Below are 24,222 nucleotides of genomic sequence, written 5' to 3'. Positions count from 1 at the left end.
GTATCTTTGAACAATGCATGCAAAATATTGACGAATTGTGTATAAATGTTGTGTAAGTTTTGAGCAACTTGCAAAACAACAACAATGTAAACTATGAAAATTTATTTTTGAAATACAATTACTATTGATTAGCAATAGCTTAACAGAAATTTGACTTTTTTCATTTTAACAGGTTACCTTTTATTTCGATGTGTTAGTTGCAGTATCAGTTGCCCTGTTATTCGTCAGCTGGGCTGGTTTAATAATCCTAGCAAGCAAATTACATCACTGAGCTTTGATTCTTCTGGTATTTGGCTGTTAGTTGTCACTCAAGATGCTACTTTATACATTTTACCTGTTTTATCTCTTCTCGTAAGTATGCATGTTCATTTTATAAGTTAAAAAGTTAGTAATAATAATAAATTAGTGAGTGTGAAATGATTTAAAAATATTTTGAAAGGAGTGTCTTTTTCAGTTTTTCCTCGCTCTATAAAATACTTTGTTGGAAATGAAAGTATAGATAGTTCTTTTTATGCAAAATACTAGTGTATAAGTACAGTAGAAATGGTCAGAAACACTCTGTGCGTATCTGAATTGAAATTAATCAATATATGAGTCCTCATTGATGGAGTGCCCTCCTAGTTCCATACATTGCAAGTAACAACTGCTTAAGGATAAATTCTAAATGCCTTCACCCCTATAAAAACGATAAATTTTTCTTGTATTGTGATTAGCCTGGGGTTTTACCTTTCGTGCAAAAATTTAATCCACCAGCATCTTCCATTTCAACAAATTTAAACAACTAAATTGTATCCCTTCTGACTTTCCTTTGTCTCAATGGGAGCTACACCATTAAAATATGCATGTCTATCAGTGTGTCCCGTAACCCTATCTTCTGCAGACTGTCAATGTCTATCAGGCCAATACTGATATCATTGGATACAGGACATTCAGGGTAAGCCATTCCGTTGTGTCACTCCTTTCCAAACTGTAACCCGAGAAAATGCATGCTTCCTGAGCAAACATTAAGATGGGCGAGGGCCATTGAATGACCCCAGATTAAAATCCAGTCCTACACAAATAAAAACATTATTTATCTACTTGTTTACTGTTAAAACAATAATGTTTTATAATTTCCAACATTGAAATATGCTTTTAGACACAAGTGCAATTTATAGATGAGCTTATACTTCATATTGTAAGCAGTGCTTTATACTGCACTTATAATGAAAGCATTTCTATATTTGTTCTCTAAATCAAGTTCACAGACACACTGCGGATAATAACGCTTTATGGGTCATTCTTCAAAAAGTGTAACTTTTCTGTCGCACACCTCTTGCTAGGGATGCACGGATTAATTAACAGTACTAATTAATTGGCCAGTTTGCCGATTATTTATAATCGACCAAATTTGGCCTATTAATCAGCAGGAAAGAATAATTTTCAGAATAATGTTTTTTAAGCATACCTTCAACAAGAAAAACAAATAGTTTAGAAAGTGACTAAAACTGAATGAAATATTAAAGTTTAATTCTCACGGATGAATTTCACATGACACTACAAAGAATATTTAAATTACAGGACATTTAAATTGGAACGCAAAAATTATTTATCCCTTCCTAGCCCCTCCCACCTCACTTTTCATATCACCTGCCTTGCAGCTACTTTTTATTTGCATGTTATTAATGTTATTTATTTATCTTTTGAAGGACAGAAATGTAACAGAAATAAAAAAATGTGTATATGATCCCACTGGAATCTCCCCTTTACTCTCTCTCCCCCTTTAACTATTTTGTTTTATTTCTTAAAGAAAATCAGGATCATTTCCTAAAATTTACAATGATACCCTTAACCCAGCTTTTGGTGACACAACTTGATTATTTTTTCAGTTATTTTGTTCCTCCTAACTATACATATATACTATAATAAACATCACTCACTAAATGCTCTAATGTAATACTTCATTGCAATGACAACATTAATGTTTATTCTATATAATGAAACAATTTTCATTTAAGGAAACTGATGCAAAAGTTCCTAGTTGTTGGAAATCTGACAACTTGACTGAAATTAAACTTGCTGGACGGCGGGGTAATTATGTTTTTATACAACTGTGGTTTTGTAAATAGTTTTCATTTTTGTTGTGTGATAAAATAGTGATATGTTATAAATAATGACCAATGTTTTGTGGCATTTGTATTTTCTGATGTTTTAGAGGAAATGCTGAAACTAACTATTTTTCAACTAGACCACTCTCTAATTATTTTTCTAACAATGTCACTAAAATCATTACTTTGAAATTTATATAATCAAGTAAATTTTTAGTTTCTTGTTTTTGATGTATAGAAAACAAAAATCTTGATGTTGAACGATTGAAATAAGTATTGAAAGGTCTGTGCCAACAACACTTGTCAAGTTGCATGAAGTATTCATCAATTACAGTATAATAACTTGATATATAAAATGACTTGAATCTAACATTCATTTGCTGCAAAGCGTAAACATTCCTCTTGGAATCTCGGAAATATACAGCCATTTTGGCAGCTGATTGAAATTAAGTCAGAGAAAGTCAAGATGTGTTTTTTTTTCTGCCTACAAATTTACACATAAGTAGGATATACCGACCAGTGAAGGAAAACTAGGCAGTATATGAACAGCTCATAACTCAAGTTTTTTTTGTATTTTTCTTAGATGCATTGGGAGTAGTCACTTACTTCTATGCATTTCCAGAAAGAAAATAACTAGAAAATGCTGTGATTGCCACTGGGTTTTCATTCACTGGATTTGAGCGTTTTCCCTTCATTTGAAACCCCAAAAGACCTGAATACAGAACCATAAAAGAACCTTTTGCCATCAGAATAGTGTAACATTTGAATCAAGAAGTATTTTCTTGGTGGTCTGAGCTTTCAGTAATCCAAAACGTCATGAAAACCTATTAACCTCTTTTTTAAACTCTACTATAATTTAAAAATTTCCAATTAATTAAATGTTTTTATTTCTCTCTAGTCCCCAAACACCATAATAAGGGAAATTACTTTTTGTTCTTTGATTTTTGTTTGAATTTATGTGCATTTGAGTTATAAATAACAAAATTGTTTTTTATTTATTTCAACTTTGAATTCAATTTAAGTATTTTGTTCATTCTATGCCAATTCACTCATTATCATTTTACAACAGTCAAAAGAAAAAAAGTAAAAATGTTATGTGGAATCATTTTAAAACTTTTTTTGTGAAGAGTAAATGGTTTTGTTTAGACATTTTAGTGTATTGGGAAAAATGAAATAGTTATTAATTAGTCTTGGCTTTCAAACATAGTTTGTATGAATCTTTCCGTGATAAAATAGCAATGATGTTTTTCCAAAATATGTTCATATGCTGGAAGAATGCCATTAAAATGAATTGTAAGTTGAATGAATTTCAATTATCTCCACCTTTTCATATCTCTTAAGCATGAGAGTTTTTTGATGCACTTAATTTAGCATTGGGTGATGAAAACAGTCTTCATTTGGAAGTGAAATGCTTTACTGGCTGCCTTCCCACCATTAAAGTACTTTCTTTCCTTAGTTACTTTAGTAATTGAATAACCTTTTTGAAGTTATGACTTCTTTTTCAGATGCACTTGCACTACTCCATATACATACTCTTCTATTTGGTATGGCTTAATATCTAGTTTGACTGTAGAAATGTTTGCCAGGATTTTGTATTCACAATTAACACTGATATTGAATCCATGTTGGAGGCTATTACTTAGCAAAAAATAATATATAATTTAAGTTGCGATTTGCACAAAGCTTCACCCATACTTACTGTGAGCCAATGACCTCCAATTCTGCATGAAGCAGAGTAAAATGAATTATATTGCAAAGAGTGATCAATTGAGGAAAAACCATCTTAGGCAAGTATCCCAATAGGAATAAGCAGTGCAAAAAACCCACAAAGATCTTCAAGTGTAAATCTTAAAAAATTTAGAACACAATTTTTTTCCATACATACAACTCAAAATTTGAATACCTTAGCAAAGTAAATATATTGCTACTCCTTTTTTTTTGCATTTTTAAAAACTTATATAGAAACTTTGGCCAAAATAGAGAGATACCACTTTTATATATTAATTTTTCTCTACAGATAATTGATTTGCAAAGTCAAATTCAAAACTGGTGTAAACTTGTAGCTTCTTATAACTGTGTACGTTTGTTAAAAGGTAACTTTAAAAAATATTTCTACTGAAAAAGTACTTTGGAAAATAGTAAAATTGTCTGATATTATAGAATGGGATGATTGAAAATGAAGAAAATGAGCTATACTTAGTAATATCTAAGGTTTAATGTGACACATGAAATTATTATAACTATGAGCATTATGACCACAAAAATCAAAGTACAGTTGAGTCCTGATTTCCGCAAGGGATGTGTTCCAAGACTCCTTGCATAGGTCGAAATTTCGTGTTGTAGAAAAAATGTACGTATACCTTTTTTTTAGAAACATGCCAAATTCTTTTAGACACTGTTAAACACCCCTTAAGCTGCTTTAAAGCATTTTGCATCTATACATTACAATTTCTTACATGAAGAGCTGAACTTGTACTGTTTTAAAAAATAAAAAAACCGTTATTCAGAATAAAATACTTTAAGATGCACAAAATGAATGATGAATGGGAGGGAAAGACATAACAGAAAACAACACGGCGCGCACATTATGTAGTTACAATAAAAGCTGCTCAAAACAGTACTGTACAGTAGATACAGTAATAATATTCAAGAGTTGAAAAATAAAGATGGTGATGATTTATGCTCCATGATCAGATCGTTATTCTTTTTTAATACATTTTTAAATACGTTTGCTTCACCTTTTCTTTTATAATGTTTCCATTCATGCAACAGCCTCTCTTCCTGATCTCTTTAATCCACAGTACAAGATCAGCGTCCGTTTTTATGATACATATTTGCTTTGCTTAGACACTACTCTGCGAACTTCAATATTGAAACTAAGTTCTGAACTGTTACGAATATCATTTTGTTTTGACTTTTAATTCTATGTATGGAAGATTCACTCATAATGATTGTCATACTACCGTCGACATTTTATAATTGTTCAAGCATATCGAGAATCTTAGCCTTTTTTTTTAAATTTATTTTGGCAGAAACTTTCTTTTTCTTCCCATCTTCAAACTTTGGAGGAAACAGCGCACTAAGGTGTCATTATATTTCATCAACTTTAATAATTAAAATGAAAAAGAAAAACAATAAATGAAAGTTGCTGTGTGGTTATTTGATGTACTAACTAAGCGATGCATAGACTTGTATGGTGTGAGAACTTTCGCTGTCAGTGATGATAAAGAGATATAATAACGTTTCACAAAATCGATATTTAGTAGCCAATAACAAATCCGATACTTCTTTCCAAAAACATTCATGTTGTCGACAAGGAATTCGCGTCACCTCAAATATTCGTTACTCGTGAAAAATTTGCATTATAGCCCTTCGCGTAAGTCGAATTGCGTTGTAGCGGGAGTCAACTGTATGTTTTCTTTTCTCTTTTTTTTTGCTTTCCTTGTGTCTTTTGTGTTTTATCATTGGACCCTTAGATGCACTTTTGGCTTATCTTTAAACGTCATTAAGTTTGTATGTCTTAGGATCAATTTTTTTCCTCTCGATTTCAGTTTGTATTTCTTTTAAACATCTTTTTGTTCTATTAGCAGATTAGTTGAGTCAACCAGGAAATAAAGGGTGCTTTTTTCATATTTTACCAACATTTTCAGTGTCATTCGCCAGCAGTAACAATTTAGATCTCAACCATGGCAAAAAGTTGCCTAATCAGCTACTTCTTACGTAATATTGCAAGGCTGTGCACATCAATGAGCACTATTGTCAATAAAGTATCTATCCCCCTCGCACACAAGCTGATAAACAAAATGTGTCAAAGGAAAAGCAAAACTTTTTTTCTTAATTTGGTTGCATTTTTATGCAAAATGAAACTCTCTTAAAAACTTCAACTTAAAAGGAGTACAATCGAGATACAAAGACAACTTTATTGAAAACACTATATTATTTTGGGATTGAAGGAAAACTTCCAGGAATATTCGAGTTATAAAGCTTCAAGTTATCAAGAGTTAACTATACACAAACAGGTATCAGTTAAGAAATGAGCTTTGGATAGAAAGCTACCATTCTTTCAGTTTATATTAGAATCAGTCGTATATTTTACAATGCATCCTTTTAATAAACATCAATGTTTCTGAAAGCTTACCTGTATGCATGGCAAGTAGTAAAGAAATATTCCTGTGCAGCAAACATGTTAAAGCAGGCAACTTAACAAATCTTACTACATGACTGGTATATTTAGAAGTAGTTTATGATAACATAATAATGACTAGCACTGATGTGGGAAGGTAAAGCATAGTATTTGCAGAAATCAGCTTTTGAGATATTTGAAGAAAAGCTTTTTTATTCCATGTTAACAATAAGAAAATTTTGGATTTGATGTTTTTTCTTTCTTTATTTTTAGTGGAAACTAAATAAGTAAGCTCGTACATTAAAGCTAAGGAACAAGAGATGACAAAAATGCAAATAAATGAAAAGTGCAGATTCTTCAGTTACTGCTCTTTACCTTCCCATGGCAGAGCAGTCTTCTGCTTTTGTGTGCTGGATTAATTATTTTTTTATAATTTTTAAAACTTTCATCTGATTTGTGATGATTTTGAAATGACTGAAAGAATTAAATCTAGTATTTTTTCTACTCTTGGTAATCACCAAGAGTATATTACTGCATCAAATATTTTTAATAAATTGAGCTCAATTTTCCCAGCTCCTTTGACCTCTGTACAATGGTGGCAGACTCATGAAGGTCAGCACATCGCTGTGATTGGCAGTGAGGTGCATATATTTTATTGTTCTTATTCTGTAACTATTATGTTGTTTAAATGTGCTAAGATATTTTGTGTTTTTTTTTTTTGGTTTGGAGTGCTCTATTGAAGTGTTGATATCTTAGAAGAGTATTAATAAACAAGAAGATTAGCCTTAAAATTGCTACAGTATATGCATTGGAAAAGCTATGCAGGTTATAATATTGAATGATACTGATAAAAAAGGACACCACTCATTAAAATATCACTAATTTGCTTGCTTGTTTGCCAAGCACTCTGTGGTACAGAGTTCAATGGTCCTTCTGCTTTAATGAATTATCTTCTTTCTTGAAACTTGATGCTGCTGGAATTCTTAGGAAAGAGCTACTTTAACCTTCCCTCGAGCTTGTAGAAAAGAGATTTTTACAATTTCCAGTTCAAGTGGGAGGTTTTTCTGGGTTTAGCTAATAGTGCATAAAACTGTGAGTGTTCATAAATTAGAGGTTCATAAAATTAAATACAAATACAAAAGTGACGACCAGCAACAGGCTCTGGGCCCAGCTAGACTGGTCCTAGTCAATTTACAATCCCCAGTGAAGATCAATGGCCCTCTTAAAACTATCTACTCCCTTGCTCATTACCACCTCTTCCGGTAAACTGTTCCAAGGTTCCACTACCCTGGTAAAATAATAATTTTTCCTAACATCCATGTTAGCCTGAGATTTAAATAGCTTAAAACAATGACCCCTTGTCCTGTTTTGAGTGCTAAACTTCAGCCACATAACATCTTTCATTTTAATAAATTTAAACAACTGAATCATGTCCCCTCGGTCTCTTCTTTGCTCAAGACTGTACGTTTTTAGCCTTCTAAGCCTGGAATCATAGTCTAAGTGAGAAAGTCCATTTATTAGCCTTGTAGCTCGCCTTTGAACCCTTTCCAATATATTAATGTCTTTCTTAAGATAAGGAGACCAAAACTGAACAGCATACTCTAAATGAGGTCTTACGAAACTTCTATATAAGGGCAGAAGAACTTCTTTAGATTTGTTTGAAATAGATCTATTGATAAACCCAAGCATCTTATTGGCCTTGTTACTAGCAATGCTGCACTGTTGGCTAAACTTTAAATCCTGACTTATTAAGACCCCCAGATCAGTAACTTTGTCTGCTTGACTAATGACTGAACCTTGCAAATAATAACTTGTACACTTATTTCCATGCCCTAAATGTAGCACTTGACATTTCCCAACATTAACAGCCATACCCCATTTATCAGCTCACTCCGTAATATGATCTAGATCCTCTTGCAGCTGTTTTGCTTGTTCTTCATTTTCTACAGTCCCCATAACTTTGACATCATCAGCAAAACAATTCATGTTCCCAGAAATATTTTTGTGAATATCGTTCATAAAAACATTGAACAAAACAGGCCCTAACACTGATCCTTGAGGAACCCCGCTTAAAACCTCACTCCAATTAGAATATTTTCCTATTACAACCACCCTTTGTTTCCTTCCGGTCAGCCAGTTTTTTACCCAAATGAAAGTTTTCCCTCCTATTCCTATATCAGCTAATTTGCTAAGTAGAGCAACATGCGGTACCTTATCGAAAGCTTTTTGAAAATCAATGTAAACAACATCTACAGGCTTCTTATTGTCCAAAGCCATGGTAACTTTGTCATAGAAATGTAATAAATTAGTTGCACAAGATTTTTACCTTTCCTGAAACCATACTGAAAACTAGTCAATAGATTATTAGTCTCTAGAAAATTTACTATCTTAATTTTTATCAATGTTTCATAAATTTTGCAAACCACCGAAGTTAGACTCACAGGTCTATAATTTCCCGCACTCCCTTTAGACCCTTTCTTGAAGAGCGGTGTAATGTTAGCCAGCTTCCAGTCCTCTGGCACTGTCCCCGAGTTATAAGAAGCATTGAAAATATTTAGTGACATCTCTGTATAGTTTTGCAGAGGTAAAGGAACAATGTGCAAATATTTAGTTGTTGATATTATACAGTGTGTTTATGTTTTATGATTCCATGTTACTGATATGTGCATATACGCTCATGCATATTTACTGCTGGCATTTAAAAAAATTAGACTGAGCCTATTTTGGAAAAAAAATCTTTTTTTTTTTAAGTGACAAGTGTTTATACATAATTTCTAGAAAATTGATTTGAAAAATGACTTTTCTTTGCGTGAGAATGTTCTTATGCTAAAAAGTTAGCATTTGTTATAATTATTATCCTACGTCATTCCACTTAGTCTAAACCAGGGGTTCTCAAACTTTTTCGACTCGTGACATCATTTGCAGGATTAGAATTTTCTCACGGCACACTAGTCAATATCTATTATTTGAAGTACGTGCATAAGGGCAATTCTGCCCTAAGGTTCAAAACCTAATCTCTCTCTTTTATGATTGAATTTCTCCAGCTTTTGCATATTCATTCGATGATTCATAGAAACTAAGAAAAAATGAAACTAAGTGAAAATTTAATGTTCTGTTACATTTTTTAGCAATTTGAACTACAAAAAGCAAATTGGTCTCATTATGAGCATGGACCGTAAGAAAGAAAACTCCATGCAAAGGTAATTTCATACACAATTAAAAGCAAGAATGCCAAAAAGAACTTACAAACTAAAAGGAATTTAAATAGTCTTTAATTGTATCAAATCTTTTTTTTGTCCCTGGTGCACACAACTTATGCATGTATGTGTATCATATGCAGCATATGATCACATCAAACATCTGATACTCTGCTGTTACGTTATAAAGACATCCAATTGCTAAGAAAGCTAACCACAGCCTTAACGGCCAATAATCTACTTTTCTAGGTTATCAAATCACAGGAAAAAAATGATGGTATGCAGCAACATTTATCTTTGTAAATTTGCCGACTACATGACTTAGGCTACAAGAATAGCATGTAGTTTTTTTTGTACCGACACTGAACCATATTGAGACAAAACTTATAGAAAAATAAGATGAGGTACTTTTTTATCAGTCTTCTGTAATAACTTTTGCCTGGTTATTTTAAAACTGCTCGTTTATAATGTTTTACCATCAATTAAGCTTTATGATGATGATCAAGTCATGATCAAGTGAATTTTTTGTATACTATATCAAACAATGGGGAATGGCCTTATTGGTTTTTATAACCTTATTTGGCAAACCAAACTAACATACATACATTGATATTATGGATCCTTCGTGACACCCCTCGCCTCTTACCATGGCATCCCAGGGTGCCGCAGAACCCAGTTTGAGAGCCCCTGGTCTAAACTGTTGTGGTAAAATATGTAATCTTACTTCTACATTATTTTATCCAAGTCTCTGTAAAGTCTGTATTTTTATTCTGAAAAATGAGGACTCTTTATTTATTATATTGAATTAAAAAGCAAAACTATATTGAATTAAGAAGCTTAGTCTAAGCTCTGTAAAAGTATTTTCTCAAGAATAATGTGGTTAGCCCAGATTTTGTAAATACGTTTTCTAATGTGCAATGCAGTTAGCCTAACTTTGTGAATAAAGTTTTTTTTTGTATAAAACATTAGCCCTTTACATTTATAAACTTGCATCCCTAAATAATATTTTGTTTGTTATAGTTGGGAGAAATTTCATTTATTAATCTTATCAATAAGAAAGAAGTTGGTGGAACATATATAACAAGTGGAATATCATCTTTAGATATACTTTATGATGAAAGCCATGATACAACATATTTATTGGTAAGATTTACAGTTATTTGAAACTATGTACTTATTAGAATGATAAAAAAAACTTTCTTTTCACATTACATGAAGTTTCAAATGCTAAAAACTGGCTTCTTTTTTTTTTCAAAATTTCATCGTAGGAGTTATGCAATGAAATGGTTTTGAATAGTGCATTATTGTTAGAAGTATTTATTGTCAACATTGTTATTATAAGTGCAGTTTTATTCCAAATTAGAAATTTTAGACGAATGAATTTCTATTTTTGCTAATTTTCTTAATGAAAAACCTTATTTCATACTTTATATGACATCATGTGTTTTTTATATTCAATCTTGTGTATATTTTAGGCACATGTTTTCTACTTCTCATGTACTAAAGTTCTTTGTTGAATGAAAATTTTTCAAAATTACTCAGAGTAATATCATTTTAGATTACTGGAAGTAATCAACAGCAATGGCGTTTATTGCTGGAAGAAAAGAAATCTAATTTTTACTGGCCTTTTAATTCTGAATCAGAATTAACTCAACATAGTCCTGGAGCTAGCATACCTTTGCCTGATAAATCATTACCAGGTGCATATCAAATTTGAACTTCTGAATGTTTTTATCCATTATTTAGTTTTGTATAAATTGTATTTTTAATTTTGTTATTTTTTTAGTGTACACTTTTCAAAATACTTTCACTTATAGATTATCAAAAGATGCACGTGCGAAAATAATGGCATGTGATTTATAATTTTTTCATTATCTTTATGGAGGAAAATTCTATTGCATTTAGTGTTTATCAAGTATATTTTAAAACCTCATGCATGTTAAATCATACTGTGCAGTAAACTTTTAAATAAAAAAGCAAAGTAAACGAATATTTGCTATTTGTGCTTTTAAATATTAAGTATATATACATAATAAATAGGTAAATAAATCAGTAATGAAAATGTATTAGCTAAAGACAAATGTTTCTCAATATTAACTCATTGGTAAAATGTATCGAGGTTTCAGCAGCGCAGCCACAAGAGCAGTTTTGGAGCTAACACCTCTCCCAAAAATCCAATAAATACACTTCTCTTCCAGAAATGAAGGGGGAAAAGAACAGCATCTAAACTTTTTCAAATGGGATAGGTTTTAACAAAGTTGCTTGTTGATCAGGGAAGCAATCACAAATTACAGTAAAACCCTTCCTAACGGACACACCTCAAATGCGGACACCTCTCTTATGCAGATAATTTTTAATTCCCCGATTCCAAGAGAACACACTTCTATTGCGGACAAAAGAATTTGTTCCGTTAGTGTCCACATTATAGGGGTTTTGCTGTACTTTCCAATTCTTTAATGTAATGTGATATTTCGTGGTGAGCATTCTCTGCCTGTATCATAAGAAGACTAAACGCAAAAGCGGATCATCGTCACTCAGCACTTCCAGCGCTGCACAAATCCTGTTAGGGAAACCTACTGAAAGGGTGCCTGCACAATGAATTTTCTGTTCCCTTCCCATCCTTATCGAGAGAGTGAAACCGCTACTAGCCTGTATTTGACAAGTGAACTTACTGACCCATTATCTTGATTTCACCCAACATGTACTTGGCGAGAGTTTTAAATAAGCTATTTAAGTAAAATAAATGTTTCTTTAAGGTTTATGACATTTTCCCCTGGATTTAGATAGTTTAGAACTTCTATGTAGCGATGTAGGAAGAACGATTGAATGGCCTAGCTTTGCGTACATTCTTAAAGACATGTATCCTGTTCCACCCTTTTTTTCTTTGTTTACACTGTTACATCAATACAAATTATTGGTTATTTTTAAGCAAGAGATATAAGCGAATAACTACTAAGAAAGGAAAGCTGTTTGATTAAATATATTGAATAATATTTTGGTCCAGGGTTGGCAACATTTTGGACACTAGGGTAAAAACCTCTGTAAATGCCATGGTTTTTACTGTACTGTTCAAAACCCTTGTGTCTAAAACTGTCCAAAAGTATCCAAAACTACATTTTTAGAGAAACGGTATTTTGTGAGAAAATATCAAAAACAGAACAAAATATGTCAAAGTTGAAATTTTACATTGAATATTTATTCAATGTGAACATTCCAGTATAAATATAGATGTAACTTATTTTTACAACTGATTTTAATCTAGTTACTTAGAAGTTGAATTCTTCATTAAAAATTTCAATCTCAATTTGTATTTTTTTTTTTTTTTTTTTTGCATAATAGTAACCAAATTTGTCGACAGTTATGCATGTGTGCAAATGAAAGTGTTATAAGTGTAGTGCAATAATTATCTTAAAATGCAATGAATGAGTTTTTGAACTGAAGCAAAAACATGTATATTTGTGAGTCTTTTACAGTTTTGTGAAGATTTTCTTCTCTTGACTATGGTGTCATTTCATGCTCTAAAACAATCATGAATGACACCATTCAATGAGCTTTTTCCCACCAGTTGAAGCCTGCTGCCATGAACAGTCACATTAGAAAAAAAAACATTATTTTCATAATGCACCCTGTATTACTGATATCAACAATTTTAAAATTGATTCTATGAGGATCTTGCCAAGTATTGCCAAATTGACAATAATCTTGGTATCTTATATTGAGATTTTCAAATTTGTTTGGCCTAGAAACTTGGCAATCAAAAGCTTGCCGATGTATCGCCAAGTGGTCATCAATGTATGGTATTACTTCAATTTGCATTCATATTAATGTCGATTTTCCACAAAAAAAATATAAAAACCCTTCTTTTTTCAACATTGGAATGCAACTAAAAACAGTGGTGCACAACTAGACTCTATAAGAGCCCTGCATACAAAACTTCAACCTTCTACAGCATGCTTTTGTTGAGCTATTCTAGATGATACGTACATATGTGCACATACAGACCTTACGAGTAAACTCGTGATAATTAACTCCAGGTCAGTCAAAATGGATATTTGAGCTGCTCATACATTCCAAGTACCTATGCATGTGTGGATGTGCCAAAACAATTAGTCCGCATTCATTCATGGGTTAGTAAAATGAAAATGTAGGTCAAAATTTGAATGACAAAAAAAAAATTTTACTACAATACTTCCTTTACTTTGTAGAAGCAAATAAAAAGTAAAATTTACTGCCTGAGGCAACTGCCTACTCTGCCTATTTAGAAATTCTACCCTGGTTGCATGAGGTTCTTGAAGCAGAGCTTGCTACAAGAAGCCTATTTTGTAGCACGTTAAACTGAAATTACAGTGCAGTTAAGTAAGACAAAGCAACGTTAGAAGAAGCACAAATTTGCAAATTACAGCAACTGTAATTTTGCTGTAATTTGCAAATTTGTGCTTCTTCTAACGTTGTTTTGTCTTACTTTACTGTTCAGCACAAAGGTATTTATTTATCTTACAGTGCAGTTGTTCCATTTTTTTTGCTAATTATACTTGTTACTATTTCACTTGTTCTGTTAATATTATTAATAAAGATTATTGCTTTGTGTCATTTGTCTTCCATGCATTTTTTTTCATCCTTTGTTTTATCCATCTTTCAGTTTTTTATGGTTAATTAATTGTATTTTAGTAGAGTATGAATTCCATTCAGACTTCTTATTCATATTTTATTTGAAACAGACGAAAAAAGTGGAGAGCAGAGGCCTCATCGTTTGTCAAAATTTGAAAGTGGAACATTTTTAACCCCACAATGTGGTGACGGCAGAAATCTTGTTTCTGCTTATAATTCATCTTCTCACCTACTTCAAGTTAGTAACTTTTGAATTAAAACTATCATACTTTTTGCCTTAAATTTTATTATGCTTCTTATGGTGGGTGGTCTTAGTACACTCAGGAACAGTGAAAATAGCACCCCAAGAAGGAAGCATTGGATTGAAGGGAAATTTAGTGTATGGAATAATACAGATGAGAAATACATTTGATCCCAAAATCTAGACAATTAAACAAATACATGCTAAGAAATAAGATAAATACAGTGCTAATCCAATAGCGCGTTGGGCCCCTTTTTGCTGCAATACATGACACAATATGGTCCGACATTGAGCTAATTTAACGTCTGATTTTGTTGTGAGGCAGCCCCCCCCCCCCCCCCCCCCAAATTTTGAGCAGTCACTTCTAAATTTTGCAGAGTAGCACGGCAACATCTGTCATTTCAGCTGATCCCATACACGCTCTATTAGGGACAAGTTGGCGATGAAAGAGTCTCAAAAGGATGCAAGAAGTCTTGAGCAACTCTAGCTGTATGCTGGTGAGCATTATCTTGCTGAAAAGTTGCTTCTGGAAGGCCATTTAGGAATGTTCCTGGATGTGGTTTCAGAATGTCATTAACATATCGCTGGCCCGTTAAGGTTCCACATACCACAACTAGAGTGGACCAACTATGATAGGCTCTAACCTCCCAGACCACTTTGCCCACTGTGCGGGTAGTGTGTCATGCGATAAAATGGGTGGACTGGTACCTTTCTCCAGGGCGCCTCCACATCTGTGTGCGGATACCATCTGACCCCAAAACGAATTAGGATTCATCACTGAGCACCACCTTTTGCCAGTCAGTGACATCCCACATGACTCTGGCTTTGCACCATTGCAGACGGAGTTGCCATATTTGAGTGTTAAAGGCTGTACACAAAAAGGGCGCTTTGTTGGCAGATTTACTTCTGCAAGACATTTAGAAATGGTTCGGTGAACAACTGCTACCCTTACGTCTGCTTGTAAGGTGAAACAAGTCACTGTGAGGTCCACGAGCGCCTCTGGCATGATCCTTCCATCCTCTCTCCTCGTGGTCTTCCCAGTTGTTCCCGACCGGTTTTTTCATTGGACATGTTGACACTGCAATGGAATGCTTTCAACATTTTCTTAACCGGCAAGGATTACAATAGAGCCGATAAGTGGGTAAATAAATAAAATATTTCATCAATTTCTTGATTTTTAACTGTTATCTTATCTTTTTACGTCATCAAACTGCCGCCTGGTGGTAAAATTTCTTTTTTTTCGTAAATCTCATGTGCATTATTTACATAACACCTATTTGAAGTTTCATTCAGATCCATGGTAGAACCGGATGTATAAGCCTCTGATTACTTGTCAGTTTAATTTTAACCACCCTATATTTTGAAATAGTTTCTACAACTATATACTTTTATATCATTGAATCCTACTTTGTTTTTATATACTTTTCAGGTTCTAGAAGGTGACTTAGACCAAATGCATCTCTTTTCTTATAAAGTACCTCCAGAATGTGAAAATATTGTGCTTTCTGACAAACTTATATTCACTACAATGAAGAGTCATCATAATTCTAGTCAGCAAAATATTTTAAAAGTTATATCCAGGAAATTTTCTGAAATACCGGCTGAGAATTCTAAAAAGGTATTCTATAATTGTTTATCTAATTCAAAGTATTTTATTTAGAGTTTCGTTCTTTTATCACCTTTAGATGTACGCTTTTGCTATAGGTACATGGACCCCCCCCCCCACAGGGAACATGTGAACAACTGAAGACATTTTTTGAAAATTCCATATAGTAAAAAAATATATATTTTTAATCTAAAAAAATTCCATGGCACAAAGAAAAGACTATTCAATCATAAGGACAACTTTACTCTGAGAAATTGATAGTATTTTTGAAAAATAAAGAAATGAAAAAAAAAAGTTCACATGTCCCCCCTTTCCCCTCTTTTAATATACTGAATGTTATTTCACTTCTTCTAGCATTAAAATTAATTTGAATTTTTTCCATTTCCCAGTTTGTCAAAAAATCAATTTACTTGAGGTGCTTAAATTTAATTGGTTTTACTGTATAATGTATTCTAATTTAAATTAATAATAACTGAAAAAGTTATAGTTTTATATTTTAAAATACTCTTTAAAAGCCTGAAAGTTTCTGCTGCAATTATTTTTAAAATACAAAGTAAATTGATTTGTTATTGTATAAGGGCTAGAAATACAGAGTTAGCATAAAAGAATATCCCGGTTCTAAACATTTATATTTCATAAATTATTACACTTTGCCCTATAAATAAAGCATAAAAATAAAGATAAAACATTCCTTCTGGAGGGTTTTTTTTGGTCAAACAGTCCTTGCACGCATATTATCTACTGTATTAGGATTGGCAACAATGTTAAAACCAAGACCTCGGGGTGGGGGTTACCCCCATAAAGCAAAGTGGGGGGCACTTCTCTGCGCCTCTGACATTTGGCAATGCTGGATTGACTGTGTAGGTGGTTACCCTTTATGCCTTTGCTAACCAGATCCCCAAACCTAACCCCGTGCAATTTTTTTAATGAGGTTTCGTCAAGGACAGTGTTCATACACCACCATTGCCTACAACATTGCAAGAACTGAAAGATTGCATACCGTATAAGCGGGTGAGAATGGTTTGGAGGATGAGAATGAGATACAAACCCCAGTTTTTACATAATAAGAGTTTGTAGTGAACTCTGGGATATCCCAGCTTCAATATCAACTATTGTGCAACCTTCTCTGGAAATGAGAGAGTTGCTATCATTATCAAAACAGCTGCCAGACGAATAACCTGGTGTTTGTGAATTTATTTGTTGTGAGCAACTGGTGCTACATGTTTGTAGGTAGCTTGAAAATTTATATTGGTGGTCTTTTCATGCAGTAGGAATTACGATTTATTAAGTACCTTTCGCTTTCATATTACATACAGAAAGTTACCTTCAATTTTCATTCAAAAATAAAATATTTTGGTGTTGCTACAGTTACAAATGTGTAAAGTTTACAATTTGGAGGGTGAGTGTGGTACGGTAATTAGTTAACATTTTGGAGGGTGAGTTGAGTTATTAGGAGAAAAAGTACCTAGGAAAAATTACGGGTGTAGATACAAGTGAGTTTGAAGTTTCAACAATGTTAAAGCGAGGTAAGTTTTGGCAGTGGCCTGTAAAAGTTAAGATTTGGTATCCATCTTCAAAAATTATGAAGAAAATACAACCTTTGTTTTGTTTCGATTTTATGATGTATCTGACTCTTGAAAGTTCAATTTTTAGCATAACTTACACTTTTCTTAGGACTTTGACAATGTGATAAAAATAATTAATTTTTGTTTTGTTTTAATTACAATGAACTTCAGTTTGATATGACCACCATAACATTCCACTTTACTTGTTTCTGTTCCTCTAATACAACAGTCGCACTGATATTGACAAAGAGTTTAAGTTGCTTCTTGTTTTACTTTTGTTAGGAACTTTATATTAATAAAGGAGCACATGTACAGAATTTTATTAATGAAAAAGAGCAAACTTATGTTTAGGTTGTGATTATTTTAAATGTTGTGTTTATAAGTTGGTTATATTTTTTCTGTAATGCTTTTTAAACTTGAGTGCATTAATCGTGTTTTATTTCTTCCAATTTCATAAAATTTACTTTTTACTTTGAGCTATTCTTCATCGTCATCTATTTGTTTGTTCATAGATTCCTAACAAAAGATTCATAGGTTATTTTGTTAGAGAAAATATTTCCAGTATTAAATTTGATATGTGTGCAGATTTTTACGTGCCATAAATGATGTATTTATTCGGCTATTATATTTATTTTTGTTTCAGAGAGAAGCACAAAATGCTGAAGTGCAAAGATTTTTTTTTAATGATGAAATTTTAGCTTTATATAAATTAGTATCGCCTAATCATCTAAATTCTCCAAAAAAACGGTCCATGTGTACTTTCAAGCTTGTCATCAAGTCCTTCTGCTACCAGTAATTCCAAAAATGTATCACCTGACTTTGATAAGAAGAAAGCTGCTGGGCAACTGGAAGCAATCACTGCTGACTTCAAGCCTCTAACAATTGATAAACAAAACCTTGAGGGATGCATCATTGTTCAAAAGAATACAATATGGGAATGCCGTTTGAGGTATGCAGTTTAGTTTTCCTGTCATAACTACATATGTTTATAAGATAACCCTTTCAGGATTCTTTGAAGAATTTACACTCCTAATATGAAACGTAAAATTTCTAACAGCTTTTAGGGATATTCTTTTCTAAAATACTTTGTTTCTTTTGGGGTATATTCAGTTTTAGCTGCAATTAATGAAATCGAAAACACATCTTATGTTTGCAAAATGAGACTGTTTTTGAAGCAAAATTTTTTGATGCAGTCATACCTAGCTAATTCACACCTCTATTTCGCAAATTCTTGATACAGTAAAGGGAGAATAAAATTCCTTTCAAATCGCTAATGCGCTTACTATTTGAAAAACCTTGTTTTGACAATTTCCTTTGAATCGTCCCTTGATAATTATTTGTTCCATTACTGGAGAATGATTATTCAAATAATAACAATAATGATAGTTCCCAAAATATAGAAATGCTATCAACAAATTACAATGTTGAAACCCTGAATATGCTTTAAAATGAAGGGATTGTAAACATGGCAGGTAACACAATGAAATCACAACTTCTGGAATATAGAAGTTGAAAATCATATTTCTTCTTTCCTTATCTCTTTTCTATCAGTTGCTATGCATATGCAGTGAACTTGTTTTTTTTTTTTCTCCAAGGTTGCTTTCTAGAAAGTTTTAGAATGTTTTAAATGAAGCAGGAAATAAAGAAACAAAAATAAAATCGGAAAAGGGGTTAGTTCCACGCAAAAATTAAAATTTTTTATTGAAACAAGGGGGTGAAGGAAAAAACTACATGTGTGAATGAGTGCCAGTGCTGTCTCAAATTGAAGTTAGTGCCACCTCTTAAAAGGTTGAAAAGTTTCCCTCTTTATCTTTGTTGTTGAGAAACAGTTGGATTTTTTTGTGCAATATTTGAGAAAGGTGAGATTTTCTGCATGATGTGTGTTCAAATTGGATATGAATTTGAAAAACTCGAAAAAAAGTTCTGAAAGAAAAGGAATTCGCCAAGATATTTAGGTTTCCAAGCAGTTGTTAAAAATATTAAATAATAAAGCGATTCTGCTAAAAAATTCAATGACCACTTAAGCAAGCAAAAGAAACTCAAAGCTTTTTTTCTCGATTCTGCTACTGATATTGTGATTTCAGATAGCTCGAATTTTTGTCTCTTCTATTAAGTTTAAGATATCAAGGTTTGACTGTATATATTCTCCCGATTTTTAAAGCTTGCGGAATATGAGGAGTTTTGCTTGATTTATGTCTTTTTAGTCACCAGAATGTTTCAAAAATTCAAACCATGTGCTCTGAATTTTCAGTAGTCTGATGGTGTTTGCATTGACATAAAATGGATTGGTCGTAGGCAGCTCATATTGGGACAACAGGTCAACTGCCCCCTTGTCCCAATATGAGCAAAAGGGGCAAAAATAAAGAGGTCTTGCAAGGGCTGTAACCAGACCTTTGTTTCAGAGAGGGTTTTACCCACACAATTCTCATGAAAACTATATGATCAATGAAATTCAATTTTATTTTTATATTCTATAGGTTTTTGTAAGGTTAGGTTGTTTAAATGAGAGGGTGCACTTCAAGGTCATTAATATGAGTGAATGTAAAAGGTGACGTGTCTATTGGATGAAAGAAAAAAATTGATGCATACATTACATTATGTCACTCCTGTTAAATATTTGACGTCTTTTTAATGACTCAAAAAAAAGGAAAAAAATATATACTTGTACTCTTGCATGCGCAAATGTTTGATTCTTTTTAAATTTAAGTTTTTTAGCACTTAAAAATGTGTAAAATATAGGTTTTTGCACTTTTAAATTTAAAGAATTTGGATGTTTTTGTTTATGCCAGGCATTCAAAATCTGAATGGAACTAAGGTTTTGTAGGGAATGATGGTTACAATTACTACAATAAAAAATAAATACTGCAGATAAAGCACAGAGTTTGTACAATTTGTCAAGAATAATGATTTATTTTTGAAATGAAATTGAAAAAATTAAATAAATACATAATAAAATAGTAATACTTTTTTAAGCAAAAAAAGTATGATGAAAAGCAATTTTGGAATAGTTATGAAAAATTTCAATGGGGTTCAAACCCTTAAAACCCACCACTTAAATACAACTATGGGTCTTGTCCCCTCACTATGTTAAAAATGAATGATCAATCAAAAATTATATTTTACATCTTGTGAATTGATTCATTTCTTGAAAATGAAAAGTAAATTTTTACAATTCCAAATAAATGGATTTTTTTCATGTTATCATGTCATTAATATTAAAATAAAACTTCAATTAAAAGGGGGGAATCTGGGGCGATCATCCATCCTGAATTTTGAAGCCTTTTTTGATTTATTCAATAATAATGTTAAAATCCAATATTGTTGCCCAATTTTACACACACACACACACACACACACACATATATATATACACTCAAGAGCCAAAACATTATGACCACCCCTACATTTTGCAATGAACTTGCCTGGATGACGTGGAAGGCATGTAATCAGGTGGAAGTGGTATTTAACTGATGCTGGAGAATCTGAAGAATCATTCTTTCACTTCTGTGTGTGATGGGAAAGGCTGCGGTTCTAAGTGACTTTGATAGAGGGCAGATCATAAGGGCTTTGATATTAACAATTAGTATTTGAGACACTTGTGAAAAGAATAATAAATAAATAAGTATATACTTTTAATTAAACAAGCTTTTAAGCAATGTAAACAGTCACACCGGTTGTGTGATATGCCACTTAGGTGAGAATCCACATGTTGTGAACCAAAAATATATTAATATAAAAACTATTCTTTAAAAATTGTTGGCAGGTTTAAATAGACATATTTTTGATGAAATTAAAAATCATTGTTTAATTAATTGTTCCTTAAAGTTTTTAGTGTAAAAGGCACGTGACTGAAAAGTTACTTTTTGAAGAATAACCCTTATACTTTATGATATAGTATTACTGTCTACTTGAATGTGTCATATAAATTTTCTTCACATTATTTATACATTTTGTTATCCACATCATCTTGTATGTGTCTTCAGATTTTGTGTAAATACTGCCCCAAATGGAAAAAAAGGGTAATAAAGTTCTATAGGTGGTGCAAATTGACTATAAAAAAATTTTCTTCCCTGCAGGAAAGCTCCATACAAATGAAGTAACGCATTTTCTAGGATCTGTGAACCTTGTTTTATTTTAAAAAATCCATGTGTGACTTTATTTAATGTCATGTCTGCCCCCCCCCCCCCCCATCTCTCAGTTATCTTCCAGGAAATTGAAGGTTTGCCCAAAGTATAATCACATATTTTTATCAAATATGAATAGTTAAATTAAAGAGATTAAAAAAGTTTTCACTTGCTGAGCCAGAATTATTGGTCTTGTCATTTCTGTCTCTTATTTAAAAAGTAGTTGTAGGTGGAAGTAATTACCTAATAAATTAGAATACTTTTACTCCACTTGGTTTATTTGGTTTTGTTATATTTTTATTTCTGTTATCAAATTTCAAATAGTAATAAAAAAAATAAAATAAAAACATTGTTAGTTTTTTAATAAAAAAAACTTTCCTGAAAAATAAATCCTATGTCTTATAAGTATGCCAGCTAGGCCAAGTTCCCTCTGTTCCTATACCATAGACAATTTAGATAAAATAAACAAGATACAAATGTGAAGGTGGTATGTAATATATTAAATACAATAGCTTGAAACTGCGGAATAGGGACTTTAATTCCCCCCCCCCAGTTTATCATCATTTCTGTTCTTTTTTTTTTTCATTTCTGTTCCCATACACAAAAATTACATTTTAAATTAACAAATATGTTTTTCGAAATACTATGTTTATTTTAAAAGCATGGTCGTATTCCAGGCAATATAAAGCATAAGTGGTACATAAACAAGGACAGGGCGATTGCCCCTCCCTTGAGGGTTCCTTTCCCGACAATTTTTTTCTGAATTGAGGCCCTAAAACGAAAGTGTTCGCCATCTTTGATACAACTTTAAGGAAAATAGTCGGGTTCCAATCTCACTCTCGTAAACTTTTTGGAATTGAAGGTTCAAAAACACAATTTTACACAATTTTAAGTGATGTTAGAAGGAGTTTGGAAGCCTTTCTTTGGGCATTTTTCAAAATTTAAGTATTAAAGACGTGATTGTAGACATCTCAGGTGTTAGGGGGAGCAATAAGTTCAGTCACTTTCCTCTGGTAATTTTTGGAAACTTAAGGGAAGCGAGTGTTGAAACATTCCTCAGGAAATCTTACGATATTGAATTTCTGAAACACAATTTTAGAATGCCTTTATCAACGGAAAAGAAAAGTTATAGGTTCAGGGACTTCCTTGGCTAAATCTCTATATTTTAGTAGAAATGATCCACCCTCCCCCCACTAGCAGGTGTAAATCAGATACATAGTGTAATGTTAGGTTAAAAAAAGTCGCCCCCTCCTTAAAAAATTTCTGGATCCGTCCTTGTGCATAAATGTTTGTAGCACACTTGTAAAACAATCAAGGAAATATTTTTTCAAAATTCTAGGTTTTTTTTGGTAATTATTGTTAAAAGTTTCATGAAATGATGTTTTGAACATTCTATTTTGTTTTCTTTTCTTCCATTAATTAATCCAATAATATTTTGAAAACGTCTTCTTGAGATCTCCAAGTATTTAAGTTAGGCATTTCCCCTTGCAATTTAAATTTTAAACTGTCATTAAATTTAAATTCTGATTTTGTTATTACTATTATTATTATTATTATTATTTGCTGCTGATCTTTGATTTGTGTACTTAAATGTCTTATCTTCATATAAAAGTTAACAACTGTTGACTGAAAATGAAAAGAATTTTTCATATTTATCACTGACAAAACTTAAAATGTTAAGAAAATCATCCATATACTCAATCAGTGTTGCCACCCCCCAACTCCCTTTAAGATGCAAGTTTATATGAAAAATTCCTACATTATCCAAAATTAATCATCATTTTTCATATTTTTTTCAGTTTCAATTCATTAATAAAATAAAGTATTGCAGAGACTGGGTTAAGGGGAGGGGGGGGGGTCTTGAGGGGACATTCACCATGGGTGGCAAAAAGACTAAGATGTTCATTCATTTTCAATTTCATTCATATGAAAATTAAAGTTTCAAAGACGTCATTCACTAAGGATTGCCTGAAAAAGGGATTTTAAGATCTCATTTTCAAAAATTTCACTTTTAAACATGTCCTCCTACTAACATCACCAAAGATTCTCTAAGCTAGTGGTTTTCAGAATACCTACAGAGTCTCAAACCTCACCTTCGCTAATATCACTAAAGAAGTTCTAAATAGTGTTTTTTAACCTTCAATTTCGAGAAACAGTCGGGAATGTTTTCCTGAACCCCATACCTTTCCTTTTGTTACGAAGGTGACGAATACAATCGCATTTTTAAGATTTCAATTTGAAAAAATTTTTAGGGAAAAGCCATCAAACTTTCCCCTTTTCCCAACATCAGCAAAGATCGATTAAAATGCATTTTTAAAGCTATGATTTAAAAATATTACCAGGACTAATTCCCTGAGACTTCCGTTTCAAAATATTTCGGGCCAAAGGCCCCTGAATCTCTCTGGTTCTTATCATTACCAAAGATCAGCTAAAAGTGTGTTTTACAGCAAAATTGCCAGTGTTGTTTCTTTGAACCTACTCCTTCCACAAATATATGCAAAGATGGCCTACAATTACATTTTTTAGACCTAATTTTTGAAAAAATTTCAAGAGTGGGCTTCTGAATCTCATTTTTCTGAAACATCGCCAAAAATGTCTGCTCAAATCTGCACTTACAACTAAGATCATATTGCTAATGTAAAAGTGTAATTAAACTTGTCTGTTTTGTAAC

At 32.3% G+C, this 24,222-nt stretch overlaps 1 protein-coding gene across 1 annotated transcript in view; it reads left to right on the top strand.

Moving 5' to 3' along the window:
- Positions 1-45: 45 nt before the first annotated feature.
- The window catches only part of LOC129231695 (uncharacterized), a 107,611-nt gene continuing 83,434 nt past the window's right edge, over positions 46-24,222 (top strand). Inside the window, exons 1-10 of the mRNA XM_054866059.1 lie at positions 46-52; positions 173-351; positions 1,998-2,070; positions 6,784-6,851; positions 10,428-10,550; positions 10,966-11,107; positions 14,126-14,253; positions 15,686-15,874; positions 18,071-18,174; positions 18,221-18,376. Of these exons, the coding sequence (XP_054722034.1) occupies positions 46-52; positions 173-351; positions 1,998-2,070; positions 6,784-6,851; positions 10,428-10,550; positions 10,966-11,107; positions 14,126-14,253; positions 15,686-15,874; positions 18,071-18,174; positions 18,221-18,376 (1,169 nt within the window). The remainder of the gene's footprint in view (positions 53-172; positions 352-1,997; positions 2,071-6,783; positions 6,852-10,427; positions 10,551-10,965; positions 11,108-14,125; positions 14,254-15,685; positions 15,875-18,070; positions 18,175-18,220; positions 18,377-24,222) is intronic.

This window comes from Uloborus diversus, chromosome 10 (genome assembly GCF_026930045.1).
Source record: "Uloborus diversus isolate 005 chromosome 10, Udiv.v.3.1, whole genome shotgun sequence".
NCBI classification, from domain to species: domain Eukaryota; kingdom Metazoa; phylum Arthropoda; class Arachnida; order Araneae; family Uloboridae; genus Uloborus; species Uloborus diversus.
This window is presented reverse-complemented; position numbering and strand designations above follow the sequence as displayed.